We start from the raw sequence: 20924 nt of genomic DNA on the forward strand, positions 1-20924 counted from the left end.
ACCCTACAAGGACGACATTCCTAGCCCCACTTTAAGGATGAGAAAACAGAGGTTCAGAGAGGTTATGTCACTTGCCCAAAGACATAGAACCAAGGCAGCCCCAGGATCCCGACCCAGGCATGCCTGGAATTCCAAAGCAATGTTCTTCCACTGGCCTCCTGGGAACAACTCCAGGACTGGTCCCTGTGGAAAGCTGAGGGTTGCTGGAAACAGGCAGTATTAAGAGTGTCCCTGTACAGACACAGGGCTTGAAGGATGGTGCTGCTGGATCCTATCACCCATCACAGAGAATTAAGTGGCACCTGATACATAAAACGCACTTCATGTGGACTTGGGAAGACAGCATGATTTTAGGGAACTCGCAACTGGAATTGCATTTTCTGTAGAGGCCGCCTACTGGACATAAATAAAGTGTGCAGAGAGTCAACAGCACACAGTGCACCGCAGGCAGCACCTTTCCAAGGCACTCCTTCCCACGGCTCTCTGCCCCCTTGAAAGGAACAGGGGTGACCCCCCAGATGAGAGCTCTGACCAAATCTGGCCACAATCGCATGGGTGTGTGGAACCTTTAACAGAAGGAAGAACCTCAGCGGAAAGAGGGAATGATCCAGGCTAAACTCTAGGAAGGCAACTCCGTGGACCTGAGACAAGAACAAACCAGGCCCTAGTCACAGACATTCACAGACGCCAACCGTGTGGCTGGGGGCAGGTCCCCACTGGTCAGCCATCAAGCAAAGCAGGGGGCAGGAGGAGAAGGATTTGAAAACAGATTTCAGCTCTAAAATTTCTAGGAGTCACTCCTAGGGAACATGAACACATGGTAAAAATGTAAATGTCTCAGAGTATTTTCCATCCTAGCTTTACTTTTTCGCAGGCCTACATCACGTTAAATAATTCAGCCAGACGCTCTTGCTTGAAAACTACAAAATTTAAAAATACTTTCTGCTTATTAATAAAACCATATAGCAATTAGGGTCTGATATTTTCATATTTGATGACAATTAACTACCTTCTGTCTTCATCGATTCCTAATGCTGCTTTAATTTGCTTAATTGTCCTCCACAGTCACTTCCCTAATTTATAACACACCCATTACACACATGTGCACGCCACTATACCCACTACTGTGGTTAATGCAGTTCCAGGCCCTTTAAACACACAGCTGTAGTTCAGCCTTTGCCCTGGGAACAGTCTCTGAAGAGCAGCAGGTCTTCACTCGCCAAGAGAGCTCAAGAACAAGAACCCCGAGGTTGAAAGGGCCTCCCTCTCACCTGGCCTGAGTGCCCTGCACATATTCAAAACTCCTTTTGCGTCACAGCAAACAATTGTCTGGCAGAGCGCAAATCCCCTGCACCTCCTGAAGCAGCCCAGTCCCCCTGAGCAGGTCTAATGACAGCGAGGAAGCTCTTCCTACATGGAATCTGGAACACCCCAGAATGTTCTCCCCTTTACTCTAATCCTCCCTCTTGAGGTCACAAAGGACAATTCAGCCCCTCTTCCTCATGACAACCTGCCGACCCCCTGACCACGTGAAGACAGCTCTGATAACTCCGTGGGCCCCCTCTTCCCACACTCAGTACAGCCAGATCCTTCATCTGCTTCCATTAGACGAACTGTGGGATCCAGCCACTGTCTGCTCTCTGCGTAATGTGCCTCTTAAGGACAGTGCAGCCACAACTGCTCCCCAGGGAGGAACCAACGAGGCTGTGGATTCCCCTGGACAGAATCACTGCTGCACTGGAGGCCCAGGCTTCCTCACACCCAGCTCACGGGACGCAGCCACCTCTGCTGGCTGCTGGGAAGCAGGTGGGGCCAGCGGGACTGGATGGTAATAAAGGGATGACCAGCCAGAAGCTGCTCGACTCTAGAGAACCAGACTCCTCCTGAGGATGTGACGCAAGGCTGAGACCAGGCAGGCTGAGTGAGCCATGGTACTTGAAGGTGGCCTGACAACCATGTTCAACAGGGAGCCTGGGCCAAAGAAAAGAAAGCCTTAAAAAACAGAAAAAGAGCATTCTTCAGCCTGGGAGGCACCCCGTGGCCGCGTTTCACCTCCCAGATGCATCTGTCCGTGCGCACCGCCTTGTCTACAGAGCTTCCGATTTGACTCTCCCGTCCCAGGGTGGGCAGTGAAATGTCAGTGAACAGTGACGATGACCATAACACAGTAGAGTGCTTTCAGTTTCCACTCAATCCTACGAGAAAATGTATAACACACAGATGTGGGAATCAGGCCCCAGATGGAGAAATTTTCCTGAAAGCTCCCCAAAGCAATCTGCGCAGGCCCTCCTCGTCTGCACTTTCTTGAGAGGCAGCAAAGGGAGGCTGGGGTCAGCCTGTATCACTCCCCAGCCTCACAGAATGGCGGGGAGGGCTGTCGGTGAAAAGCAAGCCTTTCATTCCACCAGTTAGGAAACTGAGGCCCAGACAGGACAACTGGTTTACGGTGCTGCATGCTTTCACCAGATCGAGCAGCATTGACATGACCTCTACTGGCCTGGTCAGGAGGCTTTTTGCTATAGAAATAGGGGTGGGAAAAACACCAGAAGCTGTGGGTGGCTGCCACCAGCTTGGCCCAAACCTCACGACCAGAACCACAGGGTCCAGATGCAGCCAGGTAACTCCAGGGCCACCGCAGGCTCTTCCTCTGGGGCCCATCAGGAAATCTGAGGAATTTAAGGCTTCCCACGTTTCCTCCGCAGGCCACCCAGTCACACCTCATTTCTTCCTGGCACAGATATAACACTTCCTCTTGCCCATTCCTATCTCTCAAATGTTTTTCTCCTTGGAAATTTCTTCCTCCCAGCATTGGCTGGCATCCAGCAGACATTAGCCAGTGTCGTTCCCCTTGGCCTGGCACCCTCTTCTGAGAGCTGAGAGGACAGGCAGCAGGAGACGACAAGTTCAACCTTATCTGATAGTCAAAAGCACAAAGAATGGCTGAGGGGGAAGGATCAGGAAAAAGTCACTGAGACCTGGACGATGGGCAGGTTTCCAGTGGAAGCTGTGGAAGGGGGTGGAGTGGTTAGAGACAGGGTATGAGGCCTCAACACAAGTTGGATGAAAAGTACTACTTTTAAAATAAAAAATTTAAAAAGGCTGGTAAAGTAGATGGGAATCAGGTTCTAGGGCCTTAAATGTCAGACTAAGGAGTGGAGATATCTTTCTAGAGACAAAGATTTCTCCAGCAAAGGATTGATAATGCTCATAGCTGTACTCAGAGAAGAGCGTCTGTCAGAGACTTGATCAAATCTCCTAGAAAGAAGGTGATCGATCAGCAGAAGGACTCTGCTCTGTCCACTGGACTTCGTGCTCATGGTCACCCTGGTCCAGGACACTGTCTCTCATTCACCCTTGAGGAAAGAGGACTCAGGTTTGTTTTTATTTTTATTTTTTTGCTGGTAACAACTGAGGCTGTGGTTCACATGGGAAAATCAAGATCTTCGGTGAAAGAGGAAAACAGCACTGTTTGAGAAGGGCGTAAGAGGGGTCTTTATCACAGATAAAGACTATAATGATTTGCCACAGTCGCAAAACTAGTGACAGGCAGAGCTGTCATGTGAACCCAGTCCTGGGTCCCAGCCTGGGAGCTCCATCTGAACATCGTGGGACCAGAGAAGCTAGAACAACATTTTCTAGAAGGAGCTGGAGTAGGATAGTGGGAACAGGGGTGGTCTTTGAGCAAGATGAACTTTCACGTTTTATATTCATCTATTTTTATTTGATCTTTCTTCCCACCCAAAACGTTTCATTCCACAGCCTTGATCTTATACCTGTCTCGGACCCTCCAGATTCTGCCTACGTCTTGACTACCCCATTAGTTTTTCACCAAAGTTATGCTCATTATTTCCTCAAGTATATTCTCTGTTTCAGTAACGATTCTGACACTCCAATTGCACATCCCCTGACATCATGTCACAGTCACTGACACTCTGCTCACTTCTAGAAATACTTTCCTACGTGCTTCTGTTTGAATCACTTCTCCCGACCCTCCCTCAGGTGCACTTACCCTTCTTCTGTACTGACCATCTCTTAGGTCCCCCAGTATTTTCAGATGTTATGTTTTCAGTCCTAGAACTTCCACTTTATCCTTTTTTATCATTTACATTTCTTTGTCAGCATTTCCCTATCTCTTCACCATCTCATCCATCTTTTCCTGTAAATCTCTTAATATTTTTATAACATCTGTTTTAAGTCCTTGTCTGTTCATCCCAACATCTGACTCATCTCTGAGTCTGCTTCTGTTGGATTTTTTCCTTTAATCAGTAATCGCATTTTGTTTCTTCATGTCTGATAATTTTTATTATATACTAAACACTGTGGATGATATGTGGCAGAGACTGGATCTTGTTTCTTCCTCTAAATAATGTTGAATTTTGTCCTGGCAAGCAATTAAATTACTGGTGGGTCACCCTAATCCTGGGGAAGCTTGGTTTTAGATTTTATAACTGGGTTTATTTTTGCTTTTTCCCTTAGCCCTTAGCTGTAGCCATTTATCCTGGGTCCCTCCTAAGACATGGCCCTCCTAGAGTTTCAGAGAAAGCCTACTGCGTCTACAAGCCTCTGCAACTGGGCAGGGCTTGAACTCCCACCTTCTCAGAATCCAGCAGCTGCTGAAATCTCAGCCTTCCTGCTGCCGCTTCCTCAGGCTGGTCTCCCAGGCATCTATCTCACCCTGTGCGCGCACAGATAAAGAGGAAGCCATGCATGTGAGAGGATTTGCAGAGATCCTGGGGCTCTTCTTCTACCACGCCTTCCTTCTAGAATGTGTCCCATTGATTTCCATCCTACTCTAGCAGCCTCCAGATTCCACCTCTGTCTCTTCAGCCTGCTGAGGCAGCCACTGCCTGCCTGCACTCTGCTTCTGTATAAGCGACCATGAACTGGACGTGCCCTCAGAGGACAAACCAGCTGATGCGGCGCTTACCAAGTTTTCCTCCCCTCTCTCAAGGATTGCGGTCCCGCCAGGTGCTGCCCAGACAGCAGCATTTGGCTGCTCCCCAGCCCTTCCTACAGCTCTGAACATTTTTAAAATATTTTGTCTAGAGGTAAAATTACTATCAGCTAGAAGTTCAAACACTTAGTCAAGTTCAGAACTCAACTGAGTTAGGACTGAACCCAAATCTGGCCAACAACAAATGTCTGACATCCCATCTCAATGGTATGTGGAGATGGAAGAGTTAAAAGATAATATGCAAATGCTGATTTACTTCATGGATAAAGTTTAGTCTTATTTTAAGCACTGATTTCATATTTTAAATCACAACACAACATCCCCATGACCTGTGCTCCATTCTAACGCTTCAAGTACACCAGAAGTAGAATGTGAAGAGCTTCTCAACTGTTCAGTGTATCCTGAAACAACCCATCTGGTGTGAGATCCGATGCTCACATTCAACATGATTCTGAGTGGTTTAACTCATCTGTTCCCTCTAAAAATGCAGGTAACATCGATTTATAAGAGTAATACCTAAATACTCTCTACGAAGGATTTGTATCTGTTTTTAGCTAACGTGTCGTTTTTATTAATTTTTTTAATGGACTAATTAAAATTTATATGCTGATGGTATATATGATGTTTTGATATATGTTTACATTGTGAAATGATTGAATCAAGTTAATTAACATATTCACACTTCACATACTTATCACTTTTTTGTGATGAGAACATTTAAAATCTACTCTCTTAGCAATTTTCAAGTGTATAATATATTATTATTAGCCATCATCACCATGCTGTGCTGTAGCTATCCAGGACTTATAGCTCCTAACTGAAATTTTGTATCCTTTGACCAACATCTCCCCAGCCCTTGGCAACCTCCATCCTACTCTGTGCTTCTGTGAGTTTGACTTATTTAGATTCCACGTAATAAGTGAGATCGTGTGGTATTTGTCTTTCTGCTCCTGGCTTATTTTACTTAACATAATGTCCTCCACATTCATCCATGTGATTGCAAATGACAGGATTTCCTTCTTTTTTAAGGCTGAATAGTATTCCGTTGTGTAAATACAGCACATCGATGGACACTTAAGCTGATCCCACTTCGTGGCTACTGTGAGTAGTGTTGCAGTAAACACGGGAGTGCAGGTGACTCTTTCAGACCCCAGTTTCAATTCCTTTACAACCCCTCTGGTAGTGGGATTGCTGGATCACATGGTAGCTCTGTTTTCAATTTTTTGAGGAAACTCCACACTGTATTACATAATGGCTACACCAATTTAAATTCCTACCAACAGTGGCAATCCTTGCCAACACTTGTTATCTTTGGACTTTTTTTTTTATAATAGCCAAACTAATGTGTCATTTAAAATGGTCATTTAAATTATTAAAACAAGGGCTGGCCAGTTAGCTCAGTTAGTTAGAGCGTGGTATTATAACACCAAGGTCAAGGGTTGGGACCCCTGTACCAGCCAGACACCAGATAGACAGACAAATAAATAAGCAATAGATAAATAAATAAATAAAACAGAGGGATAAAAACACTTTTTAAAAGGATAAAGTCACAGCATTTGAGAAAGGTCCATAAGGGTATAGTTAAAGCCTTTTCTTTTTCTTTTTTTTAATTAAAGGCAGTGTGTGTTCAAGCCAAAAGTACAGGCCCAGGAGGCGACAGCCCCCAAATGGTATTCCTGCTGCTTCCTCTCCCATCTTAAACAGTCTATCTCCAACACAGCAAAGTGACTCTCTTAAAAAATAAGTCATATTATGTCACTCCTCTACCTAAATCCTCCGAAGACTTCCTATAGCATGCAAAGTAAAGGTCAAAGTCCCCACAGTTACCTGCAGGGCCCTGCATGATCTGAAGCCTCTTCCTCTCTGACCTCTTCCTCCTCCCTTCTCATTCCTCCAGGCATGCAGGTCTTGCCACCTCTGCCTCAGGGCCTTTGCCCGTGCCCTCCTTCTGCCTGGGACACTTTTCCCACAAATACCTGCATGACAACCTCTCTCCCCTCTTTTAGATCTTTGCTTAAAAATCACCGCTTCATCAATGCCACCCCTACTTTAAATTGCAAGCCTGCAGCCCCAGTCTGGCATTCCCTGTTCTCCTCCCCTGCTTTATTTCAGTCAATGGTGTTTCTCACAATCAAACACACCGTATGCTTTACCTATTTATCTTATTTTCTACTCTACTAGAGTGTACAGTCCTAGAGCAGAGACAGTTTTTCTGTTCGTCTCCTGCTGCAATAAATCAAATAAAATAAATTTGATGAATAAGTAAATAAATAATATGAGTGCTAGACCTAGTTCTACTACCATTAACTAGTAGCCTGTCCCTGAAAAAGTCAGTTAATCGCTCTGGGTCTCAGTTTTCTCATCTCTGAGTTAACTACAAAACAATATTTGTGTTCCATGAACTTTTTAAATATGTGCATTATATTTCAAAATAAAAGCACAAAAATAAATATTAATAAAAGTGTTTAAAGAATTAATTGCAAAGAACAAATGCAATTACATACACACACACTGAGGGAACTTCAAAAAGTTCATGGAGGGCCGAGCCCGTGGCGCACTCGAGAGAGTGCGGTGCTGGTAGTATGGCGACGCTCCCACCGCGGGTTCGGATCCTATATAGGAATGGCCGGTGCACTCACTGGCTGAGTGCCGGTCACAAAAAAGACAAAAAAAAAAAAAAAAAAAAAAAAGTTCGTGGAAAGGTTTGCATTATCTTTTCATTCTATTTTCCACAAACTTTTTAAAGTACGCTGGTATACATGAAAATACTTTTCAATGTGGAAATTGATGCATGGATGGAAAAGTTGGTTGGTGGCAGTGGTGGTGTTTTATAGCCTCCTCACTGTGGCCACAAGTGTCCACAAGGGAGCAAAAACAAGAACAAAAATTTCAGTGGAATTACCCATGCATTCACAGCCACTGAGAAGCTCTTTGTCACTCAGCTGGTGCAACTGCCTGGCTGTCTGTGATGTGTCATGGCAGACCTGTGTGTTGGCACCAGGATCAAAGCACAGGCTGTGTGCTTGGGAATCCAGCTCTCATCTGTGTGTGTGGGAAAGCAGAGACATCCACTGAATCACTGCCACTGGGACTTGTCCATCTGTGCTCGCCTGCTGCACATCTCTGCTGCAAAGCTGTTAACGTGATGCCTGGCCAAAGGACATACCCACCAGTCACAAGTTATTCAACCAAAGGAATGGAATGCTGGGAAGCAGTTCCTATGTATTCCTGATAGCTCACTTGCTCCACACTGCCAGTGTCATTATGTTCCCGAAATTTCCCCAGATGACCCTCCCCAACCCTCCTCCCTTAATGTTCCTTATGAGGCAAACACAAACTCTTCCACTCTTCCCAATGCAAATGGCACTGCCACCTGGATGAGGAAAAACACAAACTCTTCCACTCTTCCCAATGCAAATGGCACTGCCACCTGTCTTTCCCACCCATGCACTAGGGAAATAGAACCCTGGTGGGAAAGACAGTGACGAGAACTTCTACCAAGCCCTGAGCCAACACGTGGAGTTGGAAGCAAGGTAGATGCAGCTACACTGCAAACGTTCTCATCTTGCCTGACCAGTGACAAAATCATGGAATTTAAGGAACTGAAAAAGGGCCATCACATAGAAAGATGGTTGAATTCAAAGGATGGCATAGGAGTTTTTAGGGGAGACCAGAGATGTGGCCAAAAAAATTTCTTTTCCCACAAAAGAAACAGCACTGTTTCCTAAATAAGTTTTGTCTTGGCAGGCCACATCTGAGGATGTTTTCACTCATCTATGCCAAGCATATTTTTGAAATAGCTTTTTATTTAGTTTGTCTGTGATAAGGTCTACCATGACCTATCATTGATTCTTTCCATGTTATCGTGTCTTGGAATCACAGCTGAGACCTGGAAAGAGACATGGTGAGACCTACTCCAGGAAGACATCTGTCTGCAAGCACCACGCTTGCTGCCAGTACCAATGGGCTCAATGTGGAAACTGTCCTGGTCAAGCACCATGGTTGCTCCCAGTGCCATTGGGCTCAACAGGGAAACTTGGTATTGATCAACCATAATCCTCTGTCTAAATCCTGGGGCACCGATGACCCAACAGGAAGACGAAAGGTCTTTTGAGTAAAAACCTAGTGATTATGGACAAATAATAACAGTAATGACAGGTTTTTACCAAGACTCTGTACACAAGAATTTAGGAAAAGTTCACAGATTCTTCCATCACTGCTTATACTATTTGGGCCTAAGGTATGCCGCGCTAAATGACTGTTTCTCAGCATGGATCAAACATGTTGCTTCAACCGACTCCGACTACTTAGGGTTTCAGTTGTAACATTTATAGTAATTCCTAAATAGATAGAACTGGCACTGTTTGATTATGATTGCCTAAAAAAAAAAACTGCACATTGTACTATACCTAATAAATTTCATTCATGGGAATTATTTTACTTTTATTTGCTTTGCTTATACACAGCATCGTTCCAAAAAAAGAGTTTGTCACAACTTACAAAAATACATACATGAGATATGTATGAGACTGAAAAATAAGTGGGTCAGTAAATATCTCCCCTTCTAGAGTTCCAAAGTGCTTGGCAGTGATAACCATGGATGGTTTTACCTACTCTGTCTGTGAAAACTGGAAGTATGGAAAATGCACTCTGATAAATACTTCTCCTGCCACCCTCAAACTCATCCACGATTTAAGCAGAAGCATGAGAAAGCTCTCCACAGGGGAGACGGTCCAGCTGTTAGTCTCCACTGTGGGCAGGATTCCAGAAGAGGCTTTGCAGTCTCTTGATGGCTTAGCCATTTTCCTCATTTCAATATTTTGAAAGCATCCCACATCTAGAAGCAAGACCTCCTCCAGCCCTCAGGCCCTCTCTGGAGTTGATTTTTTAATCCTGGGCTGCTGAGGGTCAGGACTCAACCCCACACAGCAGCACATCCCCTGGTCACAAGATCTGGGGTGAGGACAAGAGGATTGCTGATCCCTGGATCCAGCTTTACCTGAGAAACTACCTTCTGCCACCTGGCTGTGGGTCTGCTTCTTTGTCTTAACAAATCCATGCAGGCCTTTTGTCTACTGTGATTATATTTTTAAGCGTTTGATCAAATGGCTATAAATTACTATAATTTGATTAAATGCCCAACTGAAAATGGTCCTTCAGTCAAATGAAAGCAGTTTCCATTACTTGTTAAATAAGTTTTGACTTAACAACCATCCACATATATACTTCTGACCCAAGAATGTACATTTAACCACATTCAGACATGTGGAGCAAAACAGTAGATACAGGAAAAATTGAGCATTAACCCTGCTTTCCTAATCAGACCAGATCTCGTTATAACCAAATAGTTGAAAAAGGGAAGTATCATTTTACGGAAATTCTCATAAATCAAGGAAGATGCTAGAATTAGAATATCTTGCGGCCTCCAATAAAATAATGGATCGAGGTAACGGTCAGCAGGGGCTGCTAACTTCACTGACACAGAAAGAACCAGTCACTAAGGGCTCCAGAGTGAATCGCACACCCCACATACACATCTGATGAGGCTTCTGACTCCCAGGTTGTAGAAAATACAGAGGACAGACAGGCAAGGTCATTCAATCCAGACTGAAGGAAACAGTGCATGATAAGCGAGCCAATTTCTGGAACAAACAAGTTGCAAGGAAAAGAGGGGAGGTGGGGAGAGGTGAACTTATAGGTTAAAAGAGATAAACATTTATATCAGCCAATTGCAACGTATGGACTCTATTTGGATCCCAATTCAAATGGGCTAGAAAAGCATTTATGAGACAAGAGCAGAAATACGGCCTCACTGGATATTTGATGAAATTAAGGAACTATTTTTTTTTCAGTGCACAAAAAAAATCACTTATCTTTTAGAGATATATTTTAGAGATACCTACCCAAATATCCATGGATGAATTGATATGACAGCTGAGATTTGCTTGTAAACAACCTGATGTAGAGGAGAGGCCGCGAGTGGGAACACAGACAAGATGCATTTGGCCGTAACTGAGACCCGTGCAAGCTGAGGGAGCAAGGCCCCCCTGCACTAGTCTCTATTTTTCCATGTGTTTGAAATTTTTCACAATGAAGGAGAAAACAAATATATTTTATAACTCAGCTAAGAGAAATAATATTGATAGAAAATTCCCTAAAAGATATCCAGTCCATCAACTGTTTCAGATGCAACGCAGCTAATTTCTGGGTCAGGCCAGAGCCCCCAGGAAAAGTACACTGGCCCCTGCGGGGTGTGTGGACCGAATTCTCCCTGGAAAGGTGTCATGAGCCCTCAGAGAAAAGCAGAGTGACAAACAGCCCATGAAACAGTTGCAGGATGCTGGCAGCGGGGATGGGGATTTCCTTCCATTACAAGTGTCCTCCTCATCAGTATCCTTGAAAGAAATTTCCTCCTGGTTCTAGAATCAGGAATTTTCATGATTCCCCCAACCATGCATGTTTTCAATATCATCAAGTAAAACTGAAAGCAATCACGACTTCACATCCATTAGCATGATTATTATTAAAAATAATGATAATAACAGATGTTGGTAAGGACGTGGTGAAACTGAAATCCTCACGCTTTGCTGGGGGAAGTGTAGACATGCAGCCGTTGTGGGAGATGGTACAGCGTGTCTCAAAACATTAAATGTAGAATTATCACACGCTCCTGCAATTCCGCTTCTGGATCTATTCACCAACAAAAGTGAAAGCAAGGGTTGAAGAGGTACTTGTACACTCGTGTGCACAGTGGCATTATACACAACAGCCAAAAGGCAGAAGCAGCCCAGATGCCTAAGGACAGATAAATGGGTAAACAGAAAGTGGTCCGTGCACACAATGGAATACTACTCAGCCTTAAAAAGGAAGGGAATTCTGACACACGCCACAACATGGAAGAACCTTAAAGACATTATGCTAAGTAAAATAAGCCAATCATAAAAGGGTAAATATTGAATGATTCACCTATAGAAGGTCCCTAGAGTAGCCAAATTCACAGAGACAGAAAGTAGAATGGTGGTGCCAGGGTCGGGGGGAGTAGGGAATGGAGGGTCCATGTTTAATAGGTACAGAGCTTCAGTTTGGGGAGATAAAAAACTCTGGAGATGGATGGTAGTGATGGTTGCACAACAGTGCAGAGTACTTGTATGCTTCAAAATGGTTAAAATGGTAAATTTGATATTATGTACGTCTTACCATGATGAAAAGAATGAAATCAATCATACAACCAACTGGCTCATTTCTTCACGTTGCTGCTAGGAAACATGGAGCCAAACTAGTGGCCAACTTTTGTAAATTGCACAGGATTATGGCACGCACTCTTAGGGTATTTCATTTCACTTTTTTTCTTTGTTCTAATATTTACCTAATTCTGATGTATGCTACTTTGCTGGTGTCTTGTATATATTTTAATTTTCCTTTAATCCATTGTATAACAAATGGGGAGAGAGAGAGAGCAAGAGAAAGAGCACTATGTTTTATATTATCTGCATTGGATCCGTGATTGCTCAGTGTTTCTCTTTAAAATGCTAGTTGGGTTAACTTGAATAATGAGTAACTTTTTTAGGTCTTATTGTTCTCCATGTCCATGTTTCTCTTCTCAAAAAAATTAAATCAACTTCTGCAGTAGAAATGTAATTGTTTCCCTTGAACATCCTATGGAGTGTATTTTCTCTGTAGAAATTTAAGAAATTCCTGCCACATTTGTAAAATACATTAAGTAAATAAGATAAATGTGTCTTTTTCTCATATTCAAAAATTAAAAAAAAAAAAGAAAGGCCGGTCAAGTGGTAGTCACTCTACACTAATGATAACAGTGAAAAGATTAGCCCCAACTGATCAACTTTATAGTTGAGGCCAAAAGACAAATTACAGTATTTTCTGAGAGCTCTGTACTGATATGGAAGGAAGCAACCAGTCTGATTTGGACCAGTGGCGAGAGCAGGTTTAACAGGAAGTTTAGTAACAGTGGCAGCAATGTTAGATCAGCTCACCACTGAGCTGTCTGTCATCCTTCCATATCCCTGCGTTAGAGGACTTGTCTGCTGTGATGAGGAGGAGGTGACGAAATCGATGGGAGTGACTGCTGTTGGGATCACTCTGATCACAACTCACCCTGGCCAGGGGGCCTGGTGGCCACTGAGGAGCACCTCCCGGCTGGGCCAGGGAGCAGCGCTGCTGCGGTCTCACAGCACACTCCTGTCACCCCTCTGCGGGTGCCCCAAGGGACTGCCTCATGGCATTCTGACAACAACCCCATAAGGCAGAGGCTTCCCCTCATTTTACAGATGAGGAACGGGGCTGAGAAGGTATGAGAAACTTCTAGAGTGTCTAGAGTCACATGCTGAGGTTTACCCAGCTCCGAGGACCTCTGGGAACTCCAAGTTCTTGCGGTCTCCATAGCTCCTGTGCAGGAAGGCTTGCTTTCTGGCTCTGACTGGCCTCTCAACTGGCTGAGGTTGATGGACAGGTGATCTCTAAGTCACTGAGTGTGACTTTATTAAACTTCATGTGATGTACTCCTGTCTGTAATGGGTCAGTTCCATCCTCCAAGCACAGAACGTCCACACTGCACTCCACCTTCCTGGACCCCGTCCCCGCTGTCCCCCCTGCCCCAACACTTGCTCTTTCCTGGAGCATCCCAGGCAGGGTCATTCAAACCAAAAGGGATTTTCAACACAGGCTTTCAAAGGTCTCTCCCCCTTTTTTCTACACGAGGGTACTTTAAAAACATTGTGGCAAAATAGAATTAAAAGATAATATGAATCTTTCCATGAACTGTACTCATACGATCTCATATTATCTGACCTCTCCACACCCAAGGAGAAAATGAAAGTTGAGATCATCACACACGTGATAAAGATACATAAAACAAAATGTGTCTTGACGTATGTCTCCGATGACCAATTCCTGTCCCTTAAGCGTGCTTCCCTGGGAGGAAGGCCTATCCCCGTGTCCCTAGTGCTTGGCACTGGAGAAGTCCCATCAGTCAGCAGCCTGCTGTTCTAACAGTCTTTTGAATTTGGACTGTTTGGTTAATTATACACATGTGTCAAAGCCGTTCTTTCTGGCCTTTCTATTGGAATGAGTGACTGGTGCTACTGGGCGCACAGAACAGGCACAGTGGTTTCCAGTCAAGGTTCAGCGCCTCACGGGGACTCGATTATTTGCCAATGAGCATTGGGTGCGCCCAGTGACCCTGACACATTTTCCCCTGAAGTCTGACACACTGCCTGCTGCCTCCGGTGCCGTTTCCTTGGCTGCTGGGCAAATAACGGGGTTGTTTCAAAAGTCACCCCCAGTTCAAGTTAGGGGAAGACTGTCTTGCTGATCTTGTTCTCCGAGGTGCTGAAGGTGCAGGCCCAGGGTGGGCTCTGGAAGCCACTGGCCCCTGCTTGGGGTCAGTCCTTCCACACAGCTATTCCAGGAGAGTTCCATCCAGCACCTGGCACCCTGGCCATGGGCAGGGATGTGTGCCAGGACCATCGGCACGCCTTTCCCATGTCCTGGACTAGCCTTTGCTGCCCCTTGTTTGAAGAGCCCTGAGAGAATGTGACATAGAACACGTTTCCCCGTAGTTTGATGTCACAGAGCCATTACTGTCAAGCTGTTGGGAGCCTAAAAACCCACGACAACCCAAAGAATTTGCCGAGATACCCTGGCGGTTGTTGCCTGATGTCAACTTTTGAACACGGTTTCTCACCGCAGAATCTTACCTCTCCCCAACAGCCTCAGTGTGGGTTTCTAAATGACAGGATCAAAGAATTTTCACTTAGAAGGAGTTTTTTTTAAGTTCTAACATTCTGAAACAAAGTAAATTCTCATTGGTTGAGAATAAGGACTTAAAATCTATTCAGCCCCATGTCCAGTTGGTGAGTGATCACCCGTCCACTTGGTTACCTGGAGTGACGAAGAGCTCATCACCCCACACCATGGCCCCGTGTTAGAGTGATACTCAAATTCCAAGTGTATAATCAGATCAACCCCCACTTCAACCAAAGTGCCACGAACCAGGGTTATAAATGTGAACCAACTCCTGATTTGAAGACATTCAGACAGAGTATAACAGTATTTGTTAAGTCTAATCTTCAGAGTTACCGTAACTCGTGGTGCAGATGCTGTTACATGAGTGCACATCTGTGGCACTGCAGTTGTTTGTTTATTCTGTCTTGTATGTCCCGGTTCACTGCTCTTCAATCCCTACTTGACTCGATGTGTACTTGTTATTCTTGGTGCAACATTTCACATTCCACACTCATTACGGGGGGACGTTGTATCCCAGCTGCCTGAACCCTCCAGGACCACAACTCATCACCCACAAAAGTGTCCTAGTATGAATGACAAATTTATGTACAAGAATCATACTTTAAAATTTTAAACATTTTATTTTTTTTAATTGTACTAAAAATCTTCCCAAATTGAGGTTGGCATACCCTGTCTTCCACTTTCCACCCTTCTCAATTAGTAAGCATTTATTTTATTTTAAAATGATCAATCTTCTTGACTATGGAGTATTCTTAATGCAATGAATAGCTGCTCTGTGCTGAGCAACCACCTCACAGAGGGGCTGGAGCAGAGCGGCCCGCTGCTGATGGGATGTCACCTTCATTAAGATACCAGGAGCTGCAGAGCACCTTTCTAAGACAGGCACGGCATGCTGGCAAAAGGTGCTCTCATGCCTGAGAAAGCATTCCCTCTGCATCACCATATCTCTTTAATCACAGGCTGCCTCAGTTTCTCTGCCCAGAAAAGAACACAACGATGCCCACTTCCTAGGGCCTCTGTGAGGAAGAAAGGGGTGACAGCCACAGGACATGCTCAGCCACCGGGAACAAAGACACTAGGTAACTGCAGAGTGTACAGTGCCGCTTTCTCAGCTTGTAAGAACGGGGCTCCCACTGACCTGCAGGAGAGCACCACGCAGACAGGAGCAGCCCAGCAGGGGAGCAGAGCCTGTCCCCTGTGCCGGCACTGCTGGAGTGCAGAGGAGAGAGGGCAGCAGAAAAACGAAACCAGGGAAAATGAATCACTGGACTACAAAGAAAATCTGAGAAAAATGAAGTCGTTTAACAATAACCTGTGAAGACCAAATGGCAGGAAGAGTTTGGAAGGAACCGCTTATGTACTCTCTGATCGCTTGATACAACACCCACATATTTTTCAAACTGGAATGTGGCCTTACCCCTCACTCCATCCATCCAGAGTGGATTAAATTTAAAGGTTCCTATTTAGACAGCATTCTGTAAGGCAAAATCAAACAATTAACCAACAGATAATGAAGCTGCAACTGGCGGTACTATTTCGGCATGAAGCATTAAGACATCCAAGGTTGGAGTATGAGTTTGGACATGCACAAGGTGCCATCAGTCAAGGAGATGTAAGACATGCTCCTGCACATTACCACATGCTACTAAAACCAAATAGGGAAAAATGGTAATAGTAGGAGACTTTGCTTCACAGTACTTTCCAGGCCAAAGCTGCATCTCAAGAGTCCTTCAGGGCACTCTGACAATGCAGAGCAGTCTGCAAAACAATTTGCTAAATTGACTTGGCTGGAAATCATGCTTTTGTGCATGGATCCAGCTGAAAGGTATTTCTGAGTCTCCCAGGCCCTCCTAAGGGCTCCTTCAGCTACTGCAGAAAGTCACAAGAACATGGACTCAGGGTCGAGTACACTTGGGCTCAGCTCTAGCTCCACCACGTCGCTGGCCGAGTGACTCTGGACAGGTCGTATGACCTCTCTGAGAGAGGATCGCATAAGCCTACCAGCCTTGCAAGGCCCTGGCAGAAGGAAACACCTGCTGTGTCGCAGAGAGTCAAGCACTGTGCTTAGCCTGACGTTCTCAGTGCAACTGTAAACAACCCAGAATGACAGGAGCCCTCTCCAGAAAGCATCGCTTCCTCAGTCCACCACAGGCTGGGTGTACATGCGATGTAAAGGGAGAACAGTTTTGAAAACATTAATATGAAATGCTTACACATACTTTACCAAAATAGGGCCTTAATGTAAACATCTGCAAGAGCTGAAAGGCAGTTCTAAAGCAAGAATTCTTAGATGCTAGACATATTCTATTTTACGATCTGTGTAACTCTGCCCTTTGTATATTGTTAGTTCGTTATACACACGCTTCATCTATGTGAAAACTACATGTGTTGGCCATTCACAGTGGGCTTCCCAGCATCTGTCTTCTGCCAGATGAGCCTGCGGTCCCAAACGTGCAGGAGGTGGAAGCCAAGAGCCCAGAGGTGGGAGGCCTCACAGCTCCCCCACCAGCTTCTCACTGAAAAGCTGAGGGTTGCAGAGGGGTAGCTGCTTGCCCAAAGCCGAACAGTGCAAGCTTTGGGTCAGGATTTTCACTAAGCCACTACAAGCCAAACCTGTGGCCAAAAAAATTCTCACCCCAGAGCTTTATTCCCTGATACGTCCAATCCCGTAGTCAAACAGTGTCATCAGCCCATCTGGCACTGGGTCAGCCCTTCAGGAAGGAAGTCTTCCCCCAGTGTCACAACAGAGGAAAACCTGCTAATACAGGCCAGTGTCATTTTACATTTCCCCAATGACAGTGAACCCAGTTTCTAGCATGTCTGCGGGTTGGCAAATTTGAGAGACTAAAAAAAATAAAATAAAATAAATCATCTAACGAACCCTTCGAACACTAACATGACATTTGCTATCCCATGGTAACAGACACTAGCTAGGGAAGGAAAGTTTCTGTGCCCATTATACCTTCTACAAAAGCAAGATCTCCATTTAAATTCCTGAGCATAATGACTTGTAGTCGCTGGTCGTATATTTTAAAAGCTGATAGCTCATACGGAGCAAGACTTACCGACAGGTAGAATCGGGTCCTTGTTTCATAATTCTCCAACCGTTAATTCTCACTGATTACTAATTCTGGTTCCATCTCTGGGATTAAGGGAACATTCTATCCTGAATGTGCTAATTTAGGGACCAGGTTGTTCTGAGGCTAATTGCCAGTTCGAACACACTTTAATGCTTCAAAGCAGGTTTGTACCAAAAGCACCTACAGTAGACTCCATCAAGACCAGAGTGGGATGGACGCTAGAGGAGGCTCGAGGTCGGGGATCTTCTTGCATTCAGGATAGGAGAGATCATAGAATCTGCCTAAAGCCCTCATGAGAGGAAGGAACCAGTAGAGACCAAAAGTTGAAATTCCAGGGGTCAGAGGTGATCTTCCCTGAGAGGGCCCCAGGGGAAGGGAGGTGGGAGAGGAGGGAGAGGAAGGGAGGCAGGTAAAGAAAGTGCCACATGCAGGGACACTTCAAAGGAAGTTTAGGTGACATTAGACATGCAGGTGAGGAAACATGGATCAAGAAGGCCCTCTTCACCAAATGGCTTCAAATTTAACAGAGAAGTTCGGTTCAGTCACAGAATTACAGGTGTGCATTCAGAGATTGGACTTTATTCTGCTTAAAACATTTTAAATTTATGTTTTCTCTTGAGTATGCTCAATTCATGATGGAGAAGAGATCATTCAACTAGACTGACTTTTGTGGGATAACAATTCAAAACAACTTGAATCCCAGCCTTTGGAAAAGGCATATGTCCATGTGAAAAAAAAAAAAAAAAAAAAATCCCTCCTAGCAAAGAGAAACTCAAATGCTGAGTTAGGTTAGCTCACAGTGTGGACACAAGATAGCAGATACTCAGTTTGATATTTGGGCTGTCAAAGTGAGAAAAGAAAGCACACTAAATTCTATAGAACAAGCTTCTCTGATCCCAGAAATTACTAAGAACTAAGTTTTCTTGGCTGTAACAGCTTGTAAATATCTAGAAGAGCCCAGATTTTGAAGCCCTGAGGACACTTGCTAAAACTAAGAAATTTGGCACCAGTCTTTGCACACGGTTCGGGTTTTCTTTCAGAGTTGATATCTTACCAAATACAGCCATCTGTGTTCCCTCTGGGAAAGGTTCAACTGTTCTGTTGCCACTGACGTGATGTTTGGCTAGAAAAAAAGAAGAAAGAAACGCAACTTTCAGTGTAAAGTTCTACACACGTGTACCAACACATGTCATTACACGTGTCCGTGAGCCCATTTCTCATTTTGAGCAAGAAACACACCGAAGCTCACCCTCTTAAGAGAGGTCCAATTATTTTGGTTTTAATCTCAGTTATAGAAGAGCCTAGAGATCATCTGGCTCAAGGAGGTCATCCTGTAAAAAGCCGAGGCCCAAGCTTGCACAGAGCTGGACAGTGGCAGACAGAGCCACCCAGCCAGAAACCACACTGTATTAGGCCATCCCCTGCAGGACAAGGGGACCCCATGTTCCAGGGTGAACTCGGGGTGGCTTCCCCCAAAGACTATTAACGATCAAAACATGAACACAATATCAGTATTTAAAATGAGAAGTAAAAAGAGCAGGGAAACGTTGGGACAAATATTTCGAGCAGCAGAATAGTAGATGTCATTTCAGTACAATTCAAGCACTGTTCCCAGAGGCAAAGACACGAACCTTCTTTAGGACCAGATGGATATTCCAGGGCTGCTTTCTCCTCTTTATTCCCAGGTCCCCTCAATCAATCGTCCTTCCCACCCTAGTGCCTATCGAGGACTCAAATAAAAAGTGCCTAGGTTACGGTTTTCTAGTATTAACTTGTCCTCACAATCCACAAACTATAACCAGATAAAGAATATCCGAGTATGCCTCATCCAGGAGTATTTTAATTTCCTCAGCAATTTTTTAAAATGGACACCTATACAGAAAATACACAGAAGAAGAATAGCTAGAATGCTTTGACACTGCATCACGGAGCACATACGTTTTGATTTAATGGGTCACGTTAATTTGTCGAACTCTGGCAAAGGGCTCAGCACTAAAGCCAGGTCCTGAGGGGTCCAGGGGCAATATGACATGGTTGCTGTTCTAGAGAAGAGCACAGTCACCTTTGAGAGGTAAACAAACAGTACAGAGAGCGAACAGTCACATGCTAAGCCCTGGCATGTGGCCTGCGGGAACTGTAGGGCTGTGCAGGGCAAGGAGAGGAAGCCAGGAGTCAGAGTCTGCTGCGCGAAGGAACCACGACCCCCACGGTCTCCAGGGAGAGGCTGGGTTTGCGAGGGTAAGGCGAAGCAGCCTCCTGGGCCAGGGAATAGTCTGGTCCCAGTGGAGTGGAGGTGTCCCAGGTTGACCAGCAAGGGCAGTTAGGGAGGATTAAGACTCACACCATATCATGGGAAGTCTTGTGTCCCCATCCAAAGCCATGGGGACCCAGGGCCGCCTGTGCAGCACACACCACAGGTCCTTCAGAACCCGAAGGTGGACGGGGCTTAGTCTCATTCAGACAACCCTTGGGGATACCATCAGTCCAGTTCAGGTAATTGTGACATCACCTAAGAACGCAAAGCCTGGGAGAAGGGAAGGAGCCAGCCCAGGGTTCAGAGTTCAAGGTCGTTAGCTACAAACTGGCACCATCAGCAGATATACAAAGGAGGGTTCCAGGTGACCTCGTCAAGCACTAACATGGTCAGGACTAGTGGATACTGAATTCAAAGAAACATGAAGTGCGTCCACATGGAGGTCCAAGTTCTGTTCCATGGTTAGCACCCCACAGCTCCCGCCAGTGGTTTAGAAAACATTTGCCTTTCCCCATGTCAAGAGACGAGAACCCCTTCAAAATCTTTAACCCACTAACCATTCCCATGTGTAAGAATTCCACCTAAAGAAAAATGCAAGAAGAAAAACAGGTGACTCACATAACAATGTTTACCAAAGTATTACTTGCAATCGTGAAATCTTAAAATCAACTAAATATTCAAAAGTAAGAGAAATTGCTTAAGTTATCATTTATGATTTATCAAATGATTGGACTATTATGCAACATTTTAAATAGAGCATTGAGAAATATATAGAAATGTGGAAAAATAAAGGTAAGGGGAAACAATCCTATTGCACCTCCTACGTAGGTTATAATGACAACTAATTAAAATAGGAATGTTTATGGGGAAA

The 20924-nt window shown here is 44.7% G+C and overlaps 1 protein-coding gene across 1 annotated transcript in view; it reads right to left on the bottom strand.

The window, feature by feature from the left end:
- Positions 1 to 20924, bottom strand: part of MSRA (methionine sulfoxide reductase A) — a 350738-nt gene that overhangs the window by 187879 nt on the left and 141935 nt on the right. Inside the window, exon 2 of the mRNA XM_063086834.1 lies at positions 18854 to 18922. Coding sequence (XP_062942904.1) covers positions 18854 to 18922 — 69 coding nt within the window. The remainder of the gene's footprint in view (positions 1 to 18853; positions 18923 to 20924) is intronic.

Source organism: Cynocephalus volans, chromosome 2 (assembly GCF_027409185.1).
Source record: "Cynocephalus volans isolate mCynVol1 chromosome 2, mCynVol1.pri, whole genome shotgun sequence".
NCBI lineage: Eukaryota > Metazoa > Chordata > Mammalia > Dermoptera > Cynocephalidae > Cynocephalus > Cynocephalus volans.